The following is a 19,563-nucleotide window of genomic DNA, read 5'->3' on the forward strand; positions in this document are numbered from 1 at the left end:
TCCATCCACTGACACCATCATTCCTACCTCACTCTCAGACACTAAAATAAAGAAACTCTGAGGTTAATTTAGAACCCTGTTGTTAGCTCACCAAATTGGGTGATTCAGCACATATGGCTTTTAAGATTACTACCCATAATACCTAGGCATAATGGGGTGAATTAAGGACAGAATGTCAGCTGAGATTCTGAATTGCTTTTGTGGGATTAAGACAGACCCTCTTATTCTTTAGCATAGTTTTTAGTAGGTGAATTCATTGTAAGATAACTAAACACTATTTAAGACAGTGTAATCTACTAAGCTAAAGTATACTCTCTGGCCTTAATTATGACCTTGATAGATCCAGTCAAGTACAACAGTTCGTGAAGCACTGAACATTTAATAGATTAAATTTTGTGGCATAATCTCATCTTGGATGGCATACTTTTAAAATGGAAACGTGATTAGAAGAGTTTAAACTTGTTTATTACAAATCTCTAAATGTTCCATCTTATTTGTAGGGATTCCCATTGTGTTTGCTATGCAGTGCTACAGATGCTTTCGTAAGTCTGCACTGAGGATGCATGGCTGCGGCTCTGCTGAATTAAAATAGTTTGGTCATAATCTTCTTATGCTTTCAATACTGGTAACACAGGCAATATAATGCTAATACTCAATGAGCAGGCCCTTGTAAGGCTGCTGCTGCACTCACTGACGTCCATGAGAGCTTTCCCATGGAATTCAATGGGAACACGATGATGCTTTTTAAAAGAAAACTGGAAAGCAAAACTGATTTGTTTCTGCACTTCGCTGTTTCTGTAGGATCTATATAGAGAGCCTCATTTTAAAAGAATGAAATATCAGGCACTTTTTACTGGAGGACTCTCATCATAATTGGAGAACCTTGATGGTGACGTCACAGCTCAAACCTGCAGGTCTCCCAGATGAAAGAGGTGTGGGAGTTTTAAGGCTGCATCAACAGTGGGCCTTTAACAGAGTTAGGGGATGATGTCAACTTGTTTTTAACACTGTTCGGCTGCTGTAGACCAGGACATGCTATGTTAGAGTGCTGTCTGATGTTGTTAAACATGCCTGTAGTTACAAGGCTGTCGTGGTTCTGGACATGGAGCCCAGCAACATTGTGTTAGAAACAGAGTTTGTGGTCCCCGAGTTTGGTTAAAAGCTCATTGTTGATGGAAGTTGAGACTCTTTTTCCCTCTCTGTCCTCAGTTGGGGACTGTGGGAACTTCAGCTCAGGTCTGAGCTTTGAGCTGTGATGTTGGCATCCAGGACTTCCAAAAGTAGCTGACGTTCTTCAGTAAAAAGAAGGAAGTAGAGACCTGTGTGTTTTTTAATCTTAAAAAAAGACAAAATAAATACATTAAAACACAGTAAAGAAGAATGAGGCTATTATTCTGAATCATAAAGAAATAGTAAAGGTCACAAGCACAAGACTTTTAATATGCAGTTTACCTGCTGGGGACCATACCTAGCCCTGGAGGCCTTGTCTAGGCTAGATAAAAGGTATGGTGTTAGAGCCTGTTAACCAACATGTTCTAACTAACATGTAAAAAATCTAGTGCAGACAAGGTACGCTGCCTTTAACACATGCTAAGCTGGTTGAATTGAAGCCTAAGCCTGAGGCTTTAACTCAACCAATTTAGCACATGTTAAAGACAGCATTCCTTCTTTACATTCAGCTTCTCATGTGTGTTAGCTAAATGTATTCTGCAAATCCTAATCTAGGCAAGGCCTAGAACTATTGGTTGCCTGCCGGGTATGTGTTGGGGCTTTAGCTCTGCCATTTGATTCAGCATCTTTCCTACCAAGGACAAGAAACTTTGTGTCAAATTGCAGCAAAACCAGACTTTATTTTGTATAGCCTCTTTGAAACAGACTGTGTCCCCAAAGTCTTTAGAACTAAATGACATTGTTTCAGGAGAGGTCGTAGAACATTACAGAGATACGTTGCAGGGCAAGAGTTAGATAGGAGTGAAAAGCAGGGGCAGGTGTAGGCAAACAGAAATAGAGTATGTCAGGATAACTTACAAGCAAGAGAGATATTGGTGCCATGGTGTTAGTGATTCATTCCTTTTTTTTTTTTATGGTAAGCCATTATGATATTTACTGTTAGAAGAGAACAGTTAAATTATCCTCATGGGCTCACAAATCCCTCAGACTGACTACAGTAACAAAGCATGTACAGGAATATACTTCACTGGAATCTGTAAATAAGCACTTAATATTGACATTTCTAAAATGCAGACAAGCCCATTGGAAGATTTAATATGTTACTGGACACATTTAAGTGTTTGGAGTCTTTGTCTGGGGGATCTTCTGCCCTATGTGATTTTTTCCCTTAATTTTGCCATTGTAGTGATTATGGTATTGTTAGACAGTGAATGATTCAGTGTTCTGATTCCGTGGGGGGAAGGGGAACGAGGACGTTGAAAGAAGCATTGTCTGAGCATAGCTGGATTAGCTGGTGTTACCACCTTGCACTGTTTGAGGACCGCTGTTTAGAATGGATCATTGAATCCCATTGCTAAAAAGTGGCCTTGAGTCACAGGGTGGTGTTAGTCGGGAAGTTGCAGGCTCCTCTGTTTGCAGGATTTTGGTGTTGGTGTGACAATCACTTGTGACTCATTGGCCCAATCTCCACCCCAGTGTAAGTTCGTGCAGTTAAATTTTGATCCACAGAGTTGTGCACCTGCTCACACCAATGCTGAATTTGGTCTATCTCTATCACAACCCTTCCCTGCTGTGCCCTAAATTGAGCCAGATCGTGCAGATGGATTTGTATAATGAAGGTTAATACCATTTTTCCTTGAAGGAATAGAAGAAAAATCCTGTCAAAAGGAATTTTAAAAGCTGTTCTGCTTTAAAAAGATCCTTTAAAATGTATTTATAAATACTGTAAAAAGCAAAGTGTGTGTCAGCTATTATGTGATTATAACGAAGTGTATTCTAACAACTAAGAAACAAGGCTTAATGTTAAACCAATTGTTTTATAGCTATTAAATTTTTCTTTCAGTTTTCAGTTAATTTCGATTAGACTTTATTGGCATGACAAGCTATGTAAGATATTTATATACCCACTTTTGCCAGGCATCTGAGGGGTATCATTGATACCAATATAATTTTGATGAGAATATTTTTTTCTTGATTGTGTTCTTTTCCATATGATAAATATTGATTCTCCAAACCTAATCCAAATGCCCACTGTTCCAATATTAAAATGTGCTTCATTTTTATTCCGGCAATAATTGAAATTCATGTAGCTCCCTGTCATGCCAAATGCTGTGTTGTGGGACTGGCTGCATCAGTGATGTCAACACACCCAGTGTTAGCAAGTCTCTCGCTGCAGAGCCATCAAGGCATTTGTTTTTGAGGGTCCCACCATAACGGTGGTTATTAAAAATCCTGGCTCTACAGAGAGTTGGATTTTAAAAAACCCCAACTTTTAACACACACAGAATCCAGAGTCTTCTCTCATTAAATTGTAATTCCAACGTTGGTCCAAATTACTTATTTCCTTTTAGTTTATTACAGTTTATAATCATGGATTTTCAACTCTAGAACCATAAACCCTTGAATAAACTCGAAATTTCCGTATATATTTACGGGTAGGCTTTGCTCCAGGAAGGAAAGAAAACAAACTTTCTGAATTCAGATGCTTAGCTTGTGTTAGTGGTAGTGTATTTATCCACCAAGTTTAACATTTTACTAGGGAGTCCTAGGTTGTTTAAATGTATGCATGCCTAGTGGCACAATTTTAACAGATTAGCACCTCTTGGGTTATGTGATGGAAATGACTGAACTCTCAGGAGACCAGCACGGAGCAAAATTCTTTCTCACTTTGACTAGATTAGAGGCAACCCTTACGTATACAAGTAGACCCTGCTCACCCAGGTAATCTCATAATGGGGCAGCGCTTAAGAGTAAGTATTTGCAGGATCATTTTTTTCTCCTGGAAAATGGAGATTTTTAACTTTTTAAGAAACAGCACTTATCTAGAGAGAGACCACCTGCAAGTCTTCTCGCATCAGTAAATCACCAGCTGGTGAAATTACCTGTTTTAGGTAGGTGAAGGAACAATTTAGCATTTGTTCATTTGGGATTTACTGGCTAGCTGTTGGGGTGGAAAAACATAGTACAGCTTCCATATCTGTTTTGTGTTGCGTCTGTCCTACAAACCTTATGATAGGCTTTGAAAAGTTTCCTTTAAAACAAGGAAGTTGGCAGAGGTGGAAGAACGGGTGCATGAGCGAAGGGGGAACAGTGGTATCAAGAGATTTGGAATGATAGAAGTAGATAAGAGGGGGAAATGCAGAAGGAAGCTGCACAGGAAAAGGCTGTTTCTCCAGCACTGGTGGCAGTGCAGAGGGGAAAAGGTGCCAGAGACCCAGTTCTGTGGGGCCCACAAAACAGCTGTAAAAACAAGGAGGCCAGTTTTGACTTGGCTGCTGAAATGTCTAGGGGTTCCTGAGGAGTTGAGGTCGGGGGAAGGATGCGGTTGAGTTTTTTTGTGTATGTAAAGGTGGCCAGCAGCATTCTGCACATGCATGGAATGTGCAGAGCCGAAAGCCATGGCATCAGGGATTGACGACAGTGCTGGGAGTCTAGGGGGACTCTTTCCACTCATGGTCTAGTGTTGTGCTTACAGAGCCTGGATCCATAACTCATTGGCGTGAATAGGAGTCTTTCTAGAGGCCTCAATGTTCTTTGGATCAGGCCTACAAAGGCGAGGAGAAATCGTGAGATGGATGAGGAAAGAACATTGTATATGTGAATCCAGGAACCGCTTGATTGATGCTGGGGCTATGATTAGAGGCAAATGAAATACTTACTGTAATGGATTTGTTATGGATGGTTTGCTTTCTCCCGAGAAGGAAGGAAGGACTTTTCCCATCAGAGATGGAGGAAGCAAGGCTGTTGCTGACATGGAATATAAATAAATAGTAAGTGTTGTAGTTGGGAGGAAGGCCAAACGTATGCCTCAGCATTAAGGATTATTGTTGAACTTGTTTCCTAGGGATGAATGAGCATTTTTAAAGCTAAATGGTTTGTATTTATTTTTGTAAATACTTCCTCCTGAGTCTACTGTCTTGTTCTTGTGCAGATGGGAAAAGGGGTGGGGTTATTGAGGGCATCTAAATCATGTGAAAGAACTCCATGCTGTAAAAGGTTCAAAGCTTTGCAGTTTTACCAGTTCCCTTTGCATAAATCGCTGTCTTTCTGTGATGGAAGGGAACAGTTCTTGAGATTGCAATCTTATTGTCTTGCTCTCTTCCTGTTGCTGCAATTTATGACACATTCTGTGAGGAAATCCTTATTTATGTTCAGATCCAACTGTTTCCATTTCCTGCAGATCAGCAGAATGGGCAGGAGGGAGAAGGAGCAGTTCTGTATTTTATTATTGTATCTTCAGCTTTGAATAGATTCAGATCCAGTTTGGATGTTTTAGGACTGAAGACAAGAGATTTCAGACAGTTGTAGGTAAATTGCTCCCATGTGATTTATCAAAGGGACTCTCACCCTGAGAACTAGTAACATCAATGCAGGCACAGTTCTTGTGTGGCTACAATAATTAAATCATAGTTCTATATCCCAACTCATGTTGCTTTTAGGAGCAGTTCTTTACTGGATTTACAGACTTTGCTCAGCTTTACAGAATTATTTGGGTGGGAAGCAAATGCTGGTAGAGGGCTTTCCCAAGCAGCAAAAGACCAGAAGTTCGAAGTGCAGATAATGTGATGTTTATTGGGGTTAGTTTCCAAGCAAGTGTATTCCGAAGCCCTTCACACCAACTGGGCTTATCTCTACCCTGCGTCCCCCTTCCCGGCTCTGACGCCGCAGAGCGTTTACCCTGCGTCCCCCTAACATATTGTAACGTAATTCTCTAACCAATTATATCCCACTACCCTAATTAACTTACACCTAGCAAAATTAATTATACAGCACACAGGAACAATTAGAGAACCAGACAGATTAACAATAGAAAAGTGGGGGCCATAAAGATAAAACAGTACAGAAATGAGGGTTTCATAACCACTGATAAGTGATTTCTTGCCAGACTGGATGCTATCAAACTAAGTTTCTTTAACCATTTTAAGATCTATTTCTTTATCTGGCGGTGATGGGTACTATCAGGACAAGATTGTCTTCCTAAACACCCAATTCTACCTTATTTCAGTGTGAAATAAGGCCCATATACTGCCAGACTGATTTTGATTCTTTGTTTTTGCACCTCTGTAACTCGCTAAATGATAAAAATACACCTAAGTTCTTAAAGTATAGGCCTTTACAGGCAGGCCTGAATATCTGTATTCTAAAAAAAGGAGTACTTGTGGCACCTTAGAGACTAACGAATTTATTTGAGCATAAGCTTTCGTGAGCTACAGCTCACTTCATCGGAGGCTTATGCTCAAATAAATTTGTTAGTCTCTAAGGTGCCACAAGTCCTCCTTTTCTTTTTGCGGATACAGACTAACACGGCTGCTACTCTGAAACCTGTATTCTAAACGATGCTTGTGGGTCTATCACCCCCTATATACCATGTTGCTGAATTCTGTCTTATTCTGGAAGATACTTGAAAGGGATCTTGATCACTTGTGGTAAATTGGTTCTGCACCTCTTTTTTTTAAGGCATTGCCCCAGTGTTGTGTCCAGATTCCTGTTTGGGTTCATGACATTCTGCCTCTCTATATTCTCCCTGTAGCTTCAATTGCATACAGAATTGTTCTTCACTGCCTGTCCTAAACTCTTGTATAACGTTCCATGTGGTGTTAAACAGCTGCTGCATGCGTGTATTGCTAAAGTGATTTCTGAAAGATCCATTGTGGTGTTCAGTGCCAGTCACCATAGAGTCTAGTTGCTGAAACCATGTGGTTTATTGAGTGCAGTGAGGTGAACAGCATATTAGAGCTTTAATATCACTCTACTGCTTTTTCTGTCTTTTCCCTTGAAACTTTTTAAATTATTTATGCATTTCTCAGATTCCTTAAAAGACTCACTCATGTTTCAAATTTGCAAATTGTGACACGATTATATTTGTTGTTATAATGATGTTTATGATGCGTGCAGTGGAACACAGGAGTTTTCTGTTTCAATCTGGTAAAACGTGTGGCTCCCGTTGTCATCTTCACTATTTTAAGGCAATGAATTAATTGCTGTAGCTCATGTTCAGCAAACAAAAGGATTTTCCTAAAATACCGCAAATAAACTGCAAACAAAAGAGCCAATTTTAGTGGGTTTTTTAAATAAAATAAAAATTTATTTAATTCCAGATGATAAATCTGGAGCAATTTTTAAAGTAATTTCTTAAATATTTAATTTCCCCAGTATCTCTTTACTGATCCTTGGTTTGCCTGCATGGTGTCTGTTAGGGACACAAGCTGAAATGAGGCCAAAATGCTATTGGAATCTTTCTGCAGTATTTCAGAAAGCTGCAAGATCAATCCAATGTCTTCTGTTGCTTTCCCCTCCCTTCCCCAGGGAGCATCATTCCAGAGCTTGACATTAACCTTTATGCATGTAGTGAAATGGCAGCATTGAGCGCCGGTTGGATTTAAAATAAGTCTGTCTGGCTTGCAGCTCACTTCAGAAAGGCAAACACTGTTGCCACAGCACAGAGGTGAGTAAGGATGTAAGTAGAGGAAATCATTGAGATTTTCATTTCACCCGATTTGCCAGGGCACTTGGTGATTTAAAGCTCCCTGCTTGGAGACCCCGTAGTAGTACCAAGTTACAGCACCACAGGACAAGAATGGAGCATCTCGACCTTATTTCTGCTTCCTAAATTTGATCAAGTTGGAACTTTTCCACTGTTTTAAACCTGCCTTGCAAGAACCTACGCAGCTCTTCATTAGAGTTCTGTAAAGGGCAAGTAAAATAAAATCTCTCATGCTAGAGGTCAAGTTGATCTTGTACGTCGGATAGATCGTTTTTGACAGTTTCTGCAGTGCCGGTTTAGATTTTTTATTTTGTATGTTAGTCTGTTCTCAGCACTATCCAATCACCAAATAACCATATAGGTCCTCCAGATTGGTTGGTAATTAAGCTTGCAGTTGGTTAATGCTGATGCCTGTCTGAGTTACCTTCATGTTTTTCAGTAGATGTTCCCACCGTCTTCACATTTTTCTAGGCTGGTTTATTAACAGGAACTCTTACGTGTTTCAGTGAAGATGGTGAGCAATCCACTGACTCGCCATTAGTGAGAGTGAGCGATAATGCAAGCATCTTTTCCTGCCCAGATTTTAACAAGAAAATGGATCATTACAAATTGCCAAGCCTTAAATCAGGAGTGTTGGTATCAGAATGTGTGCTGGCTGCTCTGTGCTGCCCCCTCCCCATAGCAATTCCTGCAGTCCGCAGCGGTGTTTTGTTACATGCAGTGTAAAACCGCTAACACAAAGGATACCTGTTAAATCTGGAATAGAAAAAACACCCTATTGCCAAATAGTGAATTACAAGCAAAAGCAAATGGGTTAGGTTTGGAGGGAAAAGATCTCTGCCCCTCTCTGTGCAGGAGTCCTGGTCTTCCAGTGAAGATAGGAATGGCAGCCTCTTCAGTCTCTCTTCCACCCAACAGATCCAGTAGGGGAGTCCCACGGTCACACAGAGGCTGGCCTCGAAAAATGTATAGCTAAGAATCTCCTGGAAAACCTACAGTTGATCCCTGTACTTGTAAAGTGGACGTTAGCACAGTGCTATCAGAGTGCTCTGGGCAGACCAGAATCCTGGAGCTGCATTTAAGCTCCTTTGTCTCTGCTTCTGTTTTTGAAGGTGTAGTTTTGTTATACTAACATACCTTTCCCATGAGCTGGGTTAATTTAACCAGCTGCATACTGCAATCACACTTATAAACTTGTACTTTGGTTGGCCTCTGTTTCATGAACATTTTAATTCTCTGTTGCTTGATTTGTTTGGACTTGTCGAGGCCTGGCTCAAATGCTATAAAAGAGAGAAGCTGAGATAAAATTCATTGTGTGTGTACCAGCAGCACAAAGCAAGCACTGTGTTCAGCGCTTAGTGTCCAGGTGCCTTTAAAAAACGCACCGAGAATTGAGATTAACCCTCCAATGTCAATGAAGCGATCTTGTTCCATTTCCTAGTGAACAGGTGCCCATGCCACAAAATCACCTTCCCGATTGATACTGATTGGCCCCTTTGGCTGCAATTTCAGCAGAGGACAGGGCCACAGAAACTGAACTTTTCATCACCTCTAAGGTGAGACCTTCCAAGTCAGAGCTGAAGGACATTAGTGGGAAAAGGCTGGGGAGCCTTGTAGCACTGCTGCCCGTGCTATCCCCGTCCTATTCACGGTGTCTGACGATCTGCTATTTTTGCAACAACAAATCACTGTAAAAAAGAAAATGCTGTAAGTGATCAGTGGTTTCTTGATATGATATTGGCCTTGGTTCTGGCTATACTCCATAGTACCAAAGAATTCTGTTTTTCTCCCTGCTGTGTGTTTGATCACTTCCAACCTTTTGGCTCCTGAGAGATAAGGTTACAAGAATGGGCCAAACTACAAAGAGGCTTGAAATGCTTCAGGGCTTTTTTGTTGTAATCCCTTCAAGGTTTCAGTCTCTTTTCTGCGGTTCAGATGTAATGCGAGAAATTAAAGTAAAAGACAGCAGCCAGATGGTACTTCTCGTGGGTCAGACAGATTAGTATTTTTAGAAAAAGGTCTCTTATTTCTTTGCTCTCTGTATGGGGCCTTCTCTTTGAACCTTTAAGCACTTACGTAGTACAGCACTCTTGAGAGGCAAGTAGTGGTATTATACCCATTAAATAGATAGGTAAATAGAGACCCTGTGAACTGCATTAGATATCAGTAAGGCAGAAGACACAATATAGTGTTGGTATATAAGACCCTAAGTACTGAGGTGTTGCCATTCACAATAAATGCTTGGTGATCTGCCCATCCTTGCTGGACAGTTCAGTCACCTGAGGTGAGTCTGTCTCTAAGTTTACTTTTGGATCAGGGTGAAGCATTTCCTTCTGGAATGGGCTGATCGTAGTCCCTCATCAGCTCTCGTTAAGGTCCGCTGCAAGCCTCTCTTTCGTTGGTTGGTTTATTGTGACTAAGCTCTGCGTTTGCTATTGCCTTTCCCCCTGTTCCCTTTAGCAGAGGGGAATTGTTCCCTTTTGCTGGCGTCTGGTTGGGTGAGTTTGTCCTTGGGCCTTGTCCTGTGGTGCCTGAGCTAGCTGGTTTTCACTGTAGGTTTTTACAGTGTTGATCCCCTGCTAAGACAGTTCTGATTCAAATCACCCCATTGAAGGGGTATATATTAAACCGTTGCTTCCACGGAAGAGGTGAAAGCCCCATTGTTTAGCTGAATTAAAATTAAACCTGAGACCCTTAGAAAAATGCACAGTAGGGAACACTGGCTGAGGGTGTTGATCTAGCAGGGACCCAGTAGTCTGCTTCCATCTTTCACTTCTGTGAGTAAATCATAAGACTGCAATACCTTGACAAACACTTGGTTCTTATAAGTCATTCCTGCTGCCCATATGGTGACACCTCACAAAGCCCATTATTGTGCGGCAAGGCCATGCAGCTAAAATCCTCTTGCAACAGAGCACATCAAGGACAAGGTAACGTGACTTTCCTGTTTGATTTTAGGGGACATCACACAGAAGGGGTATGAGAAGAAAAGGGCAAAGCTGCTGGCTCCGTACATCCCACAGACACATGGTAAGTACGGTCTCTCGGTCCAGATTAAGAGCTTTGATTTACTGCATCAGCCTTGTCATTAAAGGGGTCTTATAAAGTGAAGATGGGGGCTGAGGGCTTGGATCACTTACCTGTCAACTCCAGATTGCCCTTGCCTCAGTTTAGTTTGCTTTAATTGGTTCACAGTTCCATGGTAGGGGGCCAGATGGCAGCAGTAGAGTCATAGGCAATAGAGCCTTTCACCTCTAGGTTGCTGGTTCATATCCAGGTCAGAGGTTCCTGAACGTTCCCACCAGGTGGGTGTTTGGCCTGTATGAAGTTTCATGCGCCTCAGAGCATTTCCCAGTTGGGGCGTGTGATCTCACTGAAAAGCAAAACACCAGCACCGGCAGCTCTTTCTCCCTTACCAACTGAGAAGTCGAGGGCTTGAACCGGCCATGAAGTCCAAGCTCCCCTCTGATCCTCAGAGTATCCCTCTGGAGCAACGTGGAGGAAGCTTGCAGTGATGCCGCTTGTGCCGTACGTGTTCTGCAGATATATACGCCCTTCTGTCTCCATGGCTGGTAATCCAGCGTGTTCAGCAGCGTAAGCTTCGCAGCAAATCCACTTTTCTGGATAGGAGCTGGGCACCTTCCTGTTTTCCCCTCTGCTTGTATCAGGGGTGCGTACGTGCGAGGGGTGGTGTGCCTGGGGAGGATGGGGGGGGCGCTCTTGCGTAAGAGAGCTAGAGCTACTTAGCCTGGGCTATTTCATCTCTCTTCCTAAGTTTGAGAGCTAAAAAACCTACTGTGGAAATGCTGGAATGGCATCTTGTCTACCTCAGAAGCAGAATGGACACTGGCTCGCTTGGAGGTTGACCTGTGGGAATCTGACCTTCAGAGCTCACTGGCTTGGCCTTGAATTATGAAATGTGGGATTCCTTTTTAAAATGTACAGGGCCAAATTTAACGTACAAGCCTCAAACCTGCAGATGGACCCTTTACATCCATGAGGAGTCCAAATTTTGTCCATGAGGTTCTGTATCGGTGCTAGGTTCTGCCTGCGTAGGTGGGATCAGGGCCACAATTAGCACATTAGTATCTGAGCACCCCACAGCTGTGCTGATGAGCACCATGGAAACACTTACCCTTATGACTAGGCTGCGGGTTTCCAGCTTCATCTGCTTTTATGGGCTGAGATGGTTATGGTCAAGTGAAGCAGAACATTATTTGGAGAAAAAAGGAAGTTTCCAATTGCAGAAGCTTTCACGAGGCCTTTGTCAAAAGGTGGACTATAAAAAACGGTCTAAAAATTGTTTAAGTTAATTTGCCAGTTCATAAGTCCTGCCCTACAAATGCTCTCTGAAGCCGTTCCTCATGTTTGCTAAAGAGGTACTGGTATCTTCATAATTGGCCGTGTTGCCTTATTTACCAGACTCGCTGAATTCACTTGTCATTTTGTTTACGTTCGTTTTCTTTTATTCAAAGATCCTTAGCAGTGGGGCTGGCTCTGAATGTAGGATAATTAGAGATGGATAATTGTAAACTCCTCTCTAGGGCAAGGCCTAAAGCACCTCCAATAATTAATAGCAGGATACTTGTGCAAAAATAGTTGCACTATTGATACACTGGAAAGTCTTTATTAAAAAAAAAATCAAAGCTGCTTGGTTTTTGCTGTGGATCAGAAGTGAATTGGTATGACAGAGTGCTCCATGACTTAACTGTTACTGTAATTGACTGATAGTGAACTAATGCCCAAAAGGGTAGAGGTTAAAGGGCTTTGATTTAATGTCAACTTGTCAGCACTGCTTTGAGCAGATTGTGAATGTGCATGTGTTCATTTATTTATTTATTTTGAAATGGCATTGATTCTTTTCACTTCCGGTGGTATTCATCTGGAGTTCAAAACAAAAGAACTCTGTCATTGTCATGTGTAACATCTCTTTTGTATAGAATCTGCTCTCTCTCGGTTAGATTTCTCACCTTTTCTTGGTTCATAGAACAATAGCTCAAATATGCTCTCATCTGAAGGTCTGCTTCCCAGTATTAGTCACTGGAGTGACTTACTGCTACAGTAAATATTTTAAATACAAAGGCTATGGAAATGGACAGAGTGTGCTGTTACCAACCTAATACATTGACGCAAGCAATATAAGCAAAAATCCTATTTTGACCTTGCATTTTGAAACTGTCATACGCAGCTGAGGGGTGCCTGACTAGACAGCTGTTTGATAGAAATTTCTCTTAGATTTGATGAGGTGACAGTCAAATCTTATCAGTATTGTATTAATGAAGAAATATAGAATGACATGTCTGGGTTTAACCAAGACTAATCCTTATAAGCAGGGATCCATCGAGCAGATCTTGCAAGCTCTGTTGACTCAAGGCATATTCTGGTGAAGTCTTTGGCCCTGAGGAAGTTGGGGTATGTGGGCTCCTTTCACACCTTCAAGCCACTTCTCTTCACAGATTTGCTCTTGGCTTGGAGTTCAGTATGCGGCAACCAGGACCAATAGCAGTAATTCCATAAGCAGCTCCGTATGCACTGATGTGGCCCCTTGTGCCTGTCACTTTACATGCATGTTTATTTTGGAAAATGTTTAATTAGGGGGGAAAATGTCTGGAGAAACTGTGCATGGTCCTGCTGCACTAATTGACGTGCTTCTCAAGGCAGGGGAGCGAGCCAGAGCATTGGGCGAAACTAGGGCCAGATACCATGTCACTAATTAAGGTGGAATTCACTACTGCCATTCTGACAGTCTTGTGGCTCTTTTTGGGCCCAGTCCAGCAGTCTCTGCTCTGGCAAATCAGTGAGATTTACACATGCATAAGCAATGCAGGATTAGTCCCTTAGTTTAAAAGGGTCTGATGTTTTCCCCCTCTGATGGCATGAAGAGAATTGATTTTTCGTCTTCAGAAGAAAATTATAACAATCCTCAGCACTTAATTAGTGCATTACATTCTTAAAGCACTTTTCAAATGTTAACTAATGCTCAGGCACGTCACTCTGTAAGATTTCAGAGTAGCACAGATGTGGGGGAAACGAGGCACAGAGAGATACAGTGATGTGCTGCAGCAAGTCAGTGGCAAAGTCAAGATCAGAATTTCGGAGACCTTTTCTCCTATCCTTGTGCCCAGTCCACTATGCCACACGGCCTCTGGGAGTTGCCTCCCTGTTTGAGGTAGGACAACAATGTTAGTCCTTTGAGAAATTCATTTTCCTAGTGTAACATCCATTTTTTCATAAACTAGCATACTGGGGCTATGATCCTGGACTTACTCGCTGCTCTACATTTGCTGACAGCTGCTAAGTAGGCTGTGCGGAATCTTAATGTAACAGACATCACAGTTCATACATATTAAAGGCTTGTCCACATGGGGCTATTTGGGAAAATTAAGGCGGATCAACTAAAGTTATGAAGTCACCTTTAGTAGGATTGGCCTTAGCTTTCCTGACTGTACCTGTGTAGACATGACCTCAGAAACGCTATCTGTGAATGCTGCATGGACCAAAATAGAGGGAAGGGGGACCGCCTCAATTCATATTTATACCACAGTTTGTGACTTAAAAAGGAACAGCTAGCCTGAGCCACAAACAGCCCTGTAAGATGAAAAGGGGCCTAACTGCTTTGTGGGTGTAGGGCTGACATTTGGACCTCCCATTGCTGAGGCAGAGCTGAGCCTTTGGCGGTGGCTGAATGCTTCTGTAGGACATTTAAAAAGTACATTGCAGCTATGATAAACGTTCACCATAGGGGATGAGAGAACAACTGTGTCTTTCAGTTCCACTGCCATCTGTGGAGACAGGTATCACCCGAAGGCTTCAAGCCACCGAGTGAGCCTTGTTTGGCTTGATTAGGACCTTCATCTTTATAGGAGCTTGCTATTTGCTTGGATTGCTTATGTCTCATTGGCGTTAACCGCCTCCTGCTTGGTAGATGCTGGAAAGGGAAAGGTTGTCAGGGATGTCATTTGCGAAGTGTGCACTCTTGCAGGAAGGGTAAAAGAGGCAGTTCAGATAAGGGACATTGACAATTCTCTTAGAGAACAGGAAGCACATGTTCACTTGAGGGTAGAATGAACACAGCTGAATTTAGGTTGGCATGGTGGTAAGAAATTGGGGCCTAGTGGGGTGTGTCCTGATGCCCATTACTCTGGATGGGGTCAAGTGAGATGCACTGTCAGAAGTGCACAGGACACAAGAAAAACTGGTGTGATATCCTAGTAATCTGTATGTCGGAAAGTCACTTCTGCCAGGAGGATAACTGGAAGCCTCTGGATCCACGTGATGACCCAGTGGTATTGGATTTATTTCCATTAGTGGGTGACATGGATTTCTAAATACACATTATAAGCAAGGCAAATCCATTACATGGCTTAATGGGGTTTTCCTCTAGTATTATCCCTGTCAGTTGCAATATTTTGCAGAGTTCTTTAATAACCATGCTTATTGTTAGCATTGGGAGACCTGTAGATGAGACATATAGCACCTCATGCATCACTTGAGTTTGATTCTTGTTGTGGACTAGGATATATTTGCTTCCTCGCTTAATTTAATGAGCTGCTGTCCTCCTCAGATCGCTGCAAACCTGGCAAAGCATATACAGCTCTTTGGCTCAGGGAGTGCAAATGCAAGAAAACCTTGTTGCCAAAATTAGCAACTCTTGCAACCAGACACTCTGTTAGCTAACACTGTTTTCTTGCTTTTGGAGATGATGCATTATGTAATCAGTTCTTAAGGATAGGACAAAAGAATCCTCTCCTTATGTATAAAGGAAATGATGTTCACCAAGCCCTGATTTACTGTCAGAACCTTTGTCTGCATCAGGTAGAGTTCTTACCCCCTCCTCACGTTAATAAGAAACTACATTATTGGGGATTGTCATGAAGACTTCCATTAAACATGCATTAAAGGCTTGCAGATCTTTCATTGGCAGTTTTTTTGGGGAACAAGGAATTCTGCAAACAAAACAGATGTCTGAATCTGCCAGAATTTTTGGTGCCTTCATGTTTCCAAATAATCCTTGTGCTGTAACGCTGCTGATCTTTGTTCTTTATTTTGGGCTTCTCTCCCTTCCCCTTGCACAATGTGCACATGCTTTCCTTTAGGACTCTGACTTGATCCCAGGTTTCTACAACATCTCCTAGTGAGAGAGAACACAGTGTGTGTATTGGTTTGCATGCAGTTAATATTCCTTCTGATAGTCCTTATATCACACAAACATCTGAAAGTTAATGAACTAGTCCAAAATATTCCTTGTGAAAATTGCTGGAGGATTGGGCATGCAGGAATAACGTTCAATGAACATAGATCCTGTTTTATGGCCAATGGATTATAGGGTTTGTATATTTTTGGTTTGTGTGTTTGCTAGATTAGGAGCAAGGCAGAGTTTATCAAAGCTCTAAAATGCAAAACAGAAAGCAAAAAAGAATTGCTCTAAAATTTGGAAGGTATTTTAAAATGCAAACTACTTTGTTTCAGGGGGAAAATAATCTTTGACTGTTCTGCACAAAGGCTTTACTTTCTCACTTTCTGAAGTATACAAGAACATAGTCAAATTACCCTGGGTGCAGCTGACACTAACCACCTGTAGGTAAACAGCAAACAAATGAGGAAAGCCCTTATTATGTGCCCAGTGCTGAAAGAAATTACATGAGTTGGGTGTAGAGGGCCCTCAGCATCTCAGAGCATGTAATGATGAGTACAGAACACTGGTTTGGAGGGGTCAGAAAACACATGAAATGGAGTCTTGAGTGAGCTAAAATACCCACCCCTTCCTCCCTCTTTACCAAAGATAGACTTGGCTTTCCATTGCCTACCATTACAAGGATCACCACTAGATAGGCACAGAAAAGACCAGTTAGGAATCAATCTCCTCCCACTGCCAGGGTGGGACATAGTATCCTGCTAGAGGCTATATTATTAATAATGAGCACAGGAGATGTGGTCTGTGCACAAGATGTAAGGAGAGACAGTTCCTCCCCAAGGAGCTTATACCCCAGATACACAGACAATATGAGATGCAATGGGACACAAAGACGGTACTCCCCTAGTATCCTTTTATGTCTATAGTGGTGACAACTTTTGCTGGTCTCTGCTTTTTGTATGCTTTATGGAAGAAGTAAGTTTCCCAGAGGGTTATGAATGGAGGGTGGGATAGGTAGGGTGTTCGACATGTAGGGTGGAATGGAAGAAGTAATGGGTATAGGAGTATGAGATTTAAACTGTTACTACACAGCATTATCAACGTGGCATGAGCCTCTGGGATTTCTCTCCATTGCCGGTGTCCCCACCAACAACCATACCTCATTTATAAGCGTATATGAGGAAGGGTCACCCATGCAGGATAAATAAATGTATTCATCAGTATTAAATTAATGACAAAAAGTTTAATCCATAAAAATAAAGTGCTTTAGCTTCTTTCTGTTAATTGCCTGAAACAGCATCTTACGGTCGCTGTCCCGTCAGCGTAGACCAGCCTTGCAGTGACTCCCATACTGATAGCCCTAAGCAAAAAATGTAAATATCCTGAAACATGCAACTAAAATGGTGTTTCAGACCTAATCCCCTTTCCTCTGTTTGTGCTGATCATTATCTCCTTTAATTCCGTGCAGTGATTCCTCGGCAGATTTGATATCAAAAGTTTGACAGATTGCAAAAATAAATCTGAGCTCAGTTGTTTGTGTGGGTCTGTGTTACAACACTGTGTGTGGGGGTGGGGGGGACAACACTTTTTTCTTTCTCTTTTTGTTTTTTTGAAAGGGTAACGTGACTGTTAATCTACAGAAATTGGCACGGGTAAGAGCTTGTTGCCACAAGCTGAAACTACTTTTAGCAGATTCTTTAAATTGACTAAATTTCAAGTGGTCAGTGTCCTAATTGTCTTAACCATTATAGGACCAATTCAGATCACAAATACTCATAATTCCATGAGTGTGTATTATCATTTGGTCCAACAAGTTTCTGTACTTTTCACCCTAAAATTTTCCTTAGACGAGGGGTGGGCAAACTACGGCCCAGGGGCCGCATCCGGCCGTTCAGACGTTTTAATCTGGCCCTCGAGCTCCCGCCGGGGAGCAGAGTACAGGGCTTGCCCTGCTCTGGTGCTACAGCCGGGGAGCAGGGTGGGGGCTTGCCCCGCTCTGCACATGCTATGGCACCGCGTGGCTCCCAGAAGCAGCGGCATGTCCCCCTCCAGCTCTTACATGAGGGACAGCCAGGGGGCTCCACAAGCACCACCCCTGCAGCTCCCATTGGCCTGGAACTGCGGCCAATGGGAACTGCAGGGGTGACACCTGTGGACAGGGTGGCGCGCAGAGCCACCTGTCTGCCCCTCTGTGTAGGAGCTGGAGGGGGACATGCCGCTGCTTCCGGGAGCTGCTTGAGGGAAGCGCCGCCCAGAGCCTGCATCCCTGACCCCCTCCTGTACTCTGATCCCCCTCCTGCCCTCTGAACCCCTCAGGTCCCAGCCCGGAGCACCGGCGTGCACCCCCAACCCCTCATCCCCAGTGCCACCCCATAGCCCGCACCCCCAGCCAGACCCCCCTCCCTGCACCTCAACCCCCTACCCCAGCCCAGAGCCCCCTCTTGTACCGTGACCTCCTCACTTTTAGCCCTACCCCAGAGCCCACACCCCTAGCTGGAGCCCTCACCCCCTCCTGCACCCCAACCCCCATTTTGTGTGAATTCAAGGCCCGCCATACAATTTCCATACTCAGATTTTGCGCTCAGGCCAAAAAGTTTTCCCACCCCTGTCTTAGACTATTCATGTTCTTGCTTTACTAAGCATGATTTTCCCTCCCCCCCATTCCCCGTGTGCGTGTTATAGGCTCACCTCTGTCTATGGTTTGTTCTGTTACAAGTCCCAGGTTAGCTTTTTCTTTAAAAGTTTTATATAAGATTCGGCTTTTCTACTTGTCACTTATTTCCTGTCTGAGTCCACAGTGCTCTCCCTCTCCATCCTGTGTCATGTGCCACCAATCAATCAGCAGGTCTGTGCTATAGGTGTTTTAACTAATCTTTTCCTTCAAATCTGCCACCATTGCACTGTTCCAAGTGGGAGCTTCCGTAGTAGACCAGTGATTTAACCACTGCTTTGTCTAACCACGTAAATTAGACACGTGCACCAGGTTACAACATTGGTTTAAGGAGTTTCACCTGTTTATAAGATCTGACTGCAGCTGCCATAAATGGGGAATTATTTGCTCCCCTGATAAGTTGGAGTGAGTTACAAAGGAAAAGCCAAAATTCTAATCCAGGACATGCGACTTTTTTTTTTTAAAGCCCGTGCATGGCATCAGAGTCTCACCCAGATGTAGATCAGCTAGCTTTCCCCATTAGGTCAAATAATTTTGCCCCTGCGCATAACTTGAGATTATTCTGATTGATGGCTCCTGCAGAAAGGCCAAAATGTTATGTCCAGTGAGTTCTTAGCCTTCCAGGTATGGAGGGGAAGGAGCAATAATCACAGACTGAACCTGATGCAACATGTCTGCTACTGAAAAAGGGCTCTCACCCTGCATTCAGAAAATGGTGCCCAAACTGACCTGCAGATCCCTCATACAGGCATTTGCTTTTCACACAGTTTTTTTAGGTTTATAGCTGGACAATACTGCATCATTTTAAGGAATAGCCAGTCAAACATTAACGCTTTTGTTCAATTCCTTACACAGACTAGCAGGCTAACCTGCTTTTCTGCTCTTCAGTTTGTTCTTTTGTCAAATGAATCCTATCCTGTCTTTGGCTTTATTGCTAATGTAAGTATCCCTCATGGCTGCTGTGGCTTATTGATCACATATGAATTTTTTTATTGGCTCTTTTATGTAAAATCACTTTATAAAGTGTCCCTTCCCCTTACTGAGAGGGAGGGAGTGGGGGAGCAGCATGTTCAGCTAGAATCAAATGGCAATTAAAATATCAAC

The 19,563-nt window shown here is 42.7% G+C and overlaps 1 protein-coding gene across 9 annotated transcripts in view; it reads left to right on the plus strand.

Annotated features, from left to right (window-relative positions):
* The window catches only part of DIP2B (disco interacting protein 2 homolog B), a 127,901-nt gene that overhangs the window by 47,131 nt on the left and 61,207 nt on the right, over positions 1–19,563 (plus strand). For all 9 annotated transcript variants that reach the window (XM_043533181.1, XM_037883752.2, XM_043533184.1 and 6 more), the window contains exon 2: positions 10,613–10,684. In XM_043533181.1, the coding sequence (XP_043389116.1) occupies positions 10,613–10,684 (72 nt within the window). The remainder of the gene's footprint in view (positions 1–10,612; positions 10,685–19,563) is intronic.

Source organism: Chelonia mydas, chromosome 20, assembly GCF_015237465.2.
Source record: "Chelonia mydas isolate rCheMyd1 chromosome 20, rCheMyd1.pri.v2, whole genome shotgun sequence".
Classification (NCBI taxonomy): domain Eukaryota; kingdom Metazoa; phylum Chordata; order Testudines; family Cheloniidae; genus Chelonia; species Chelonia mydas.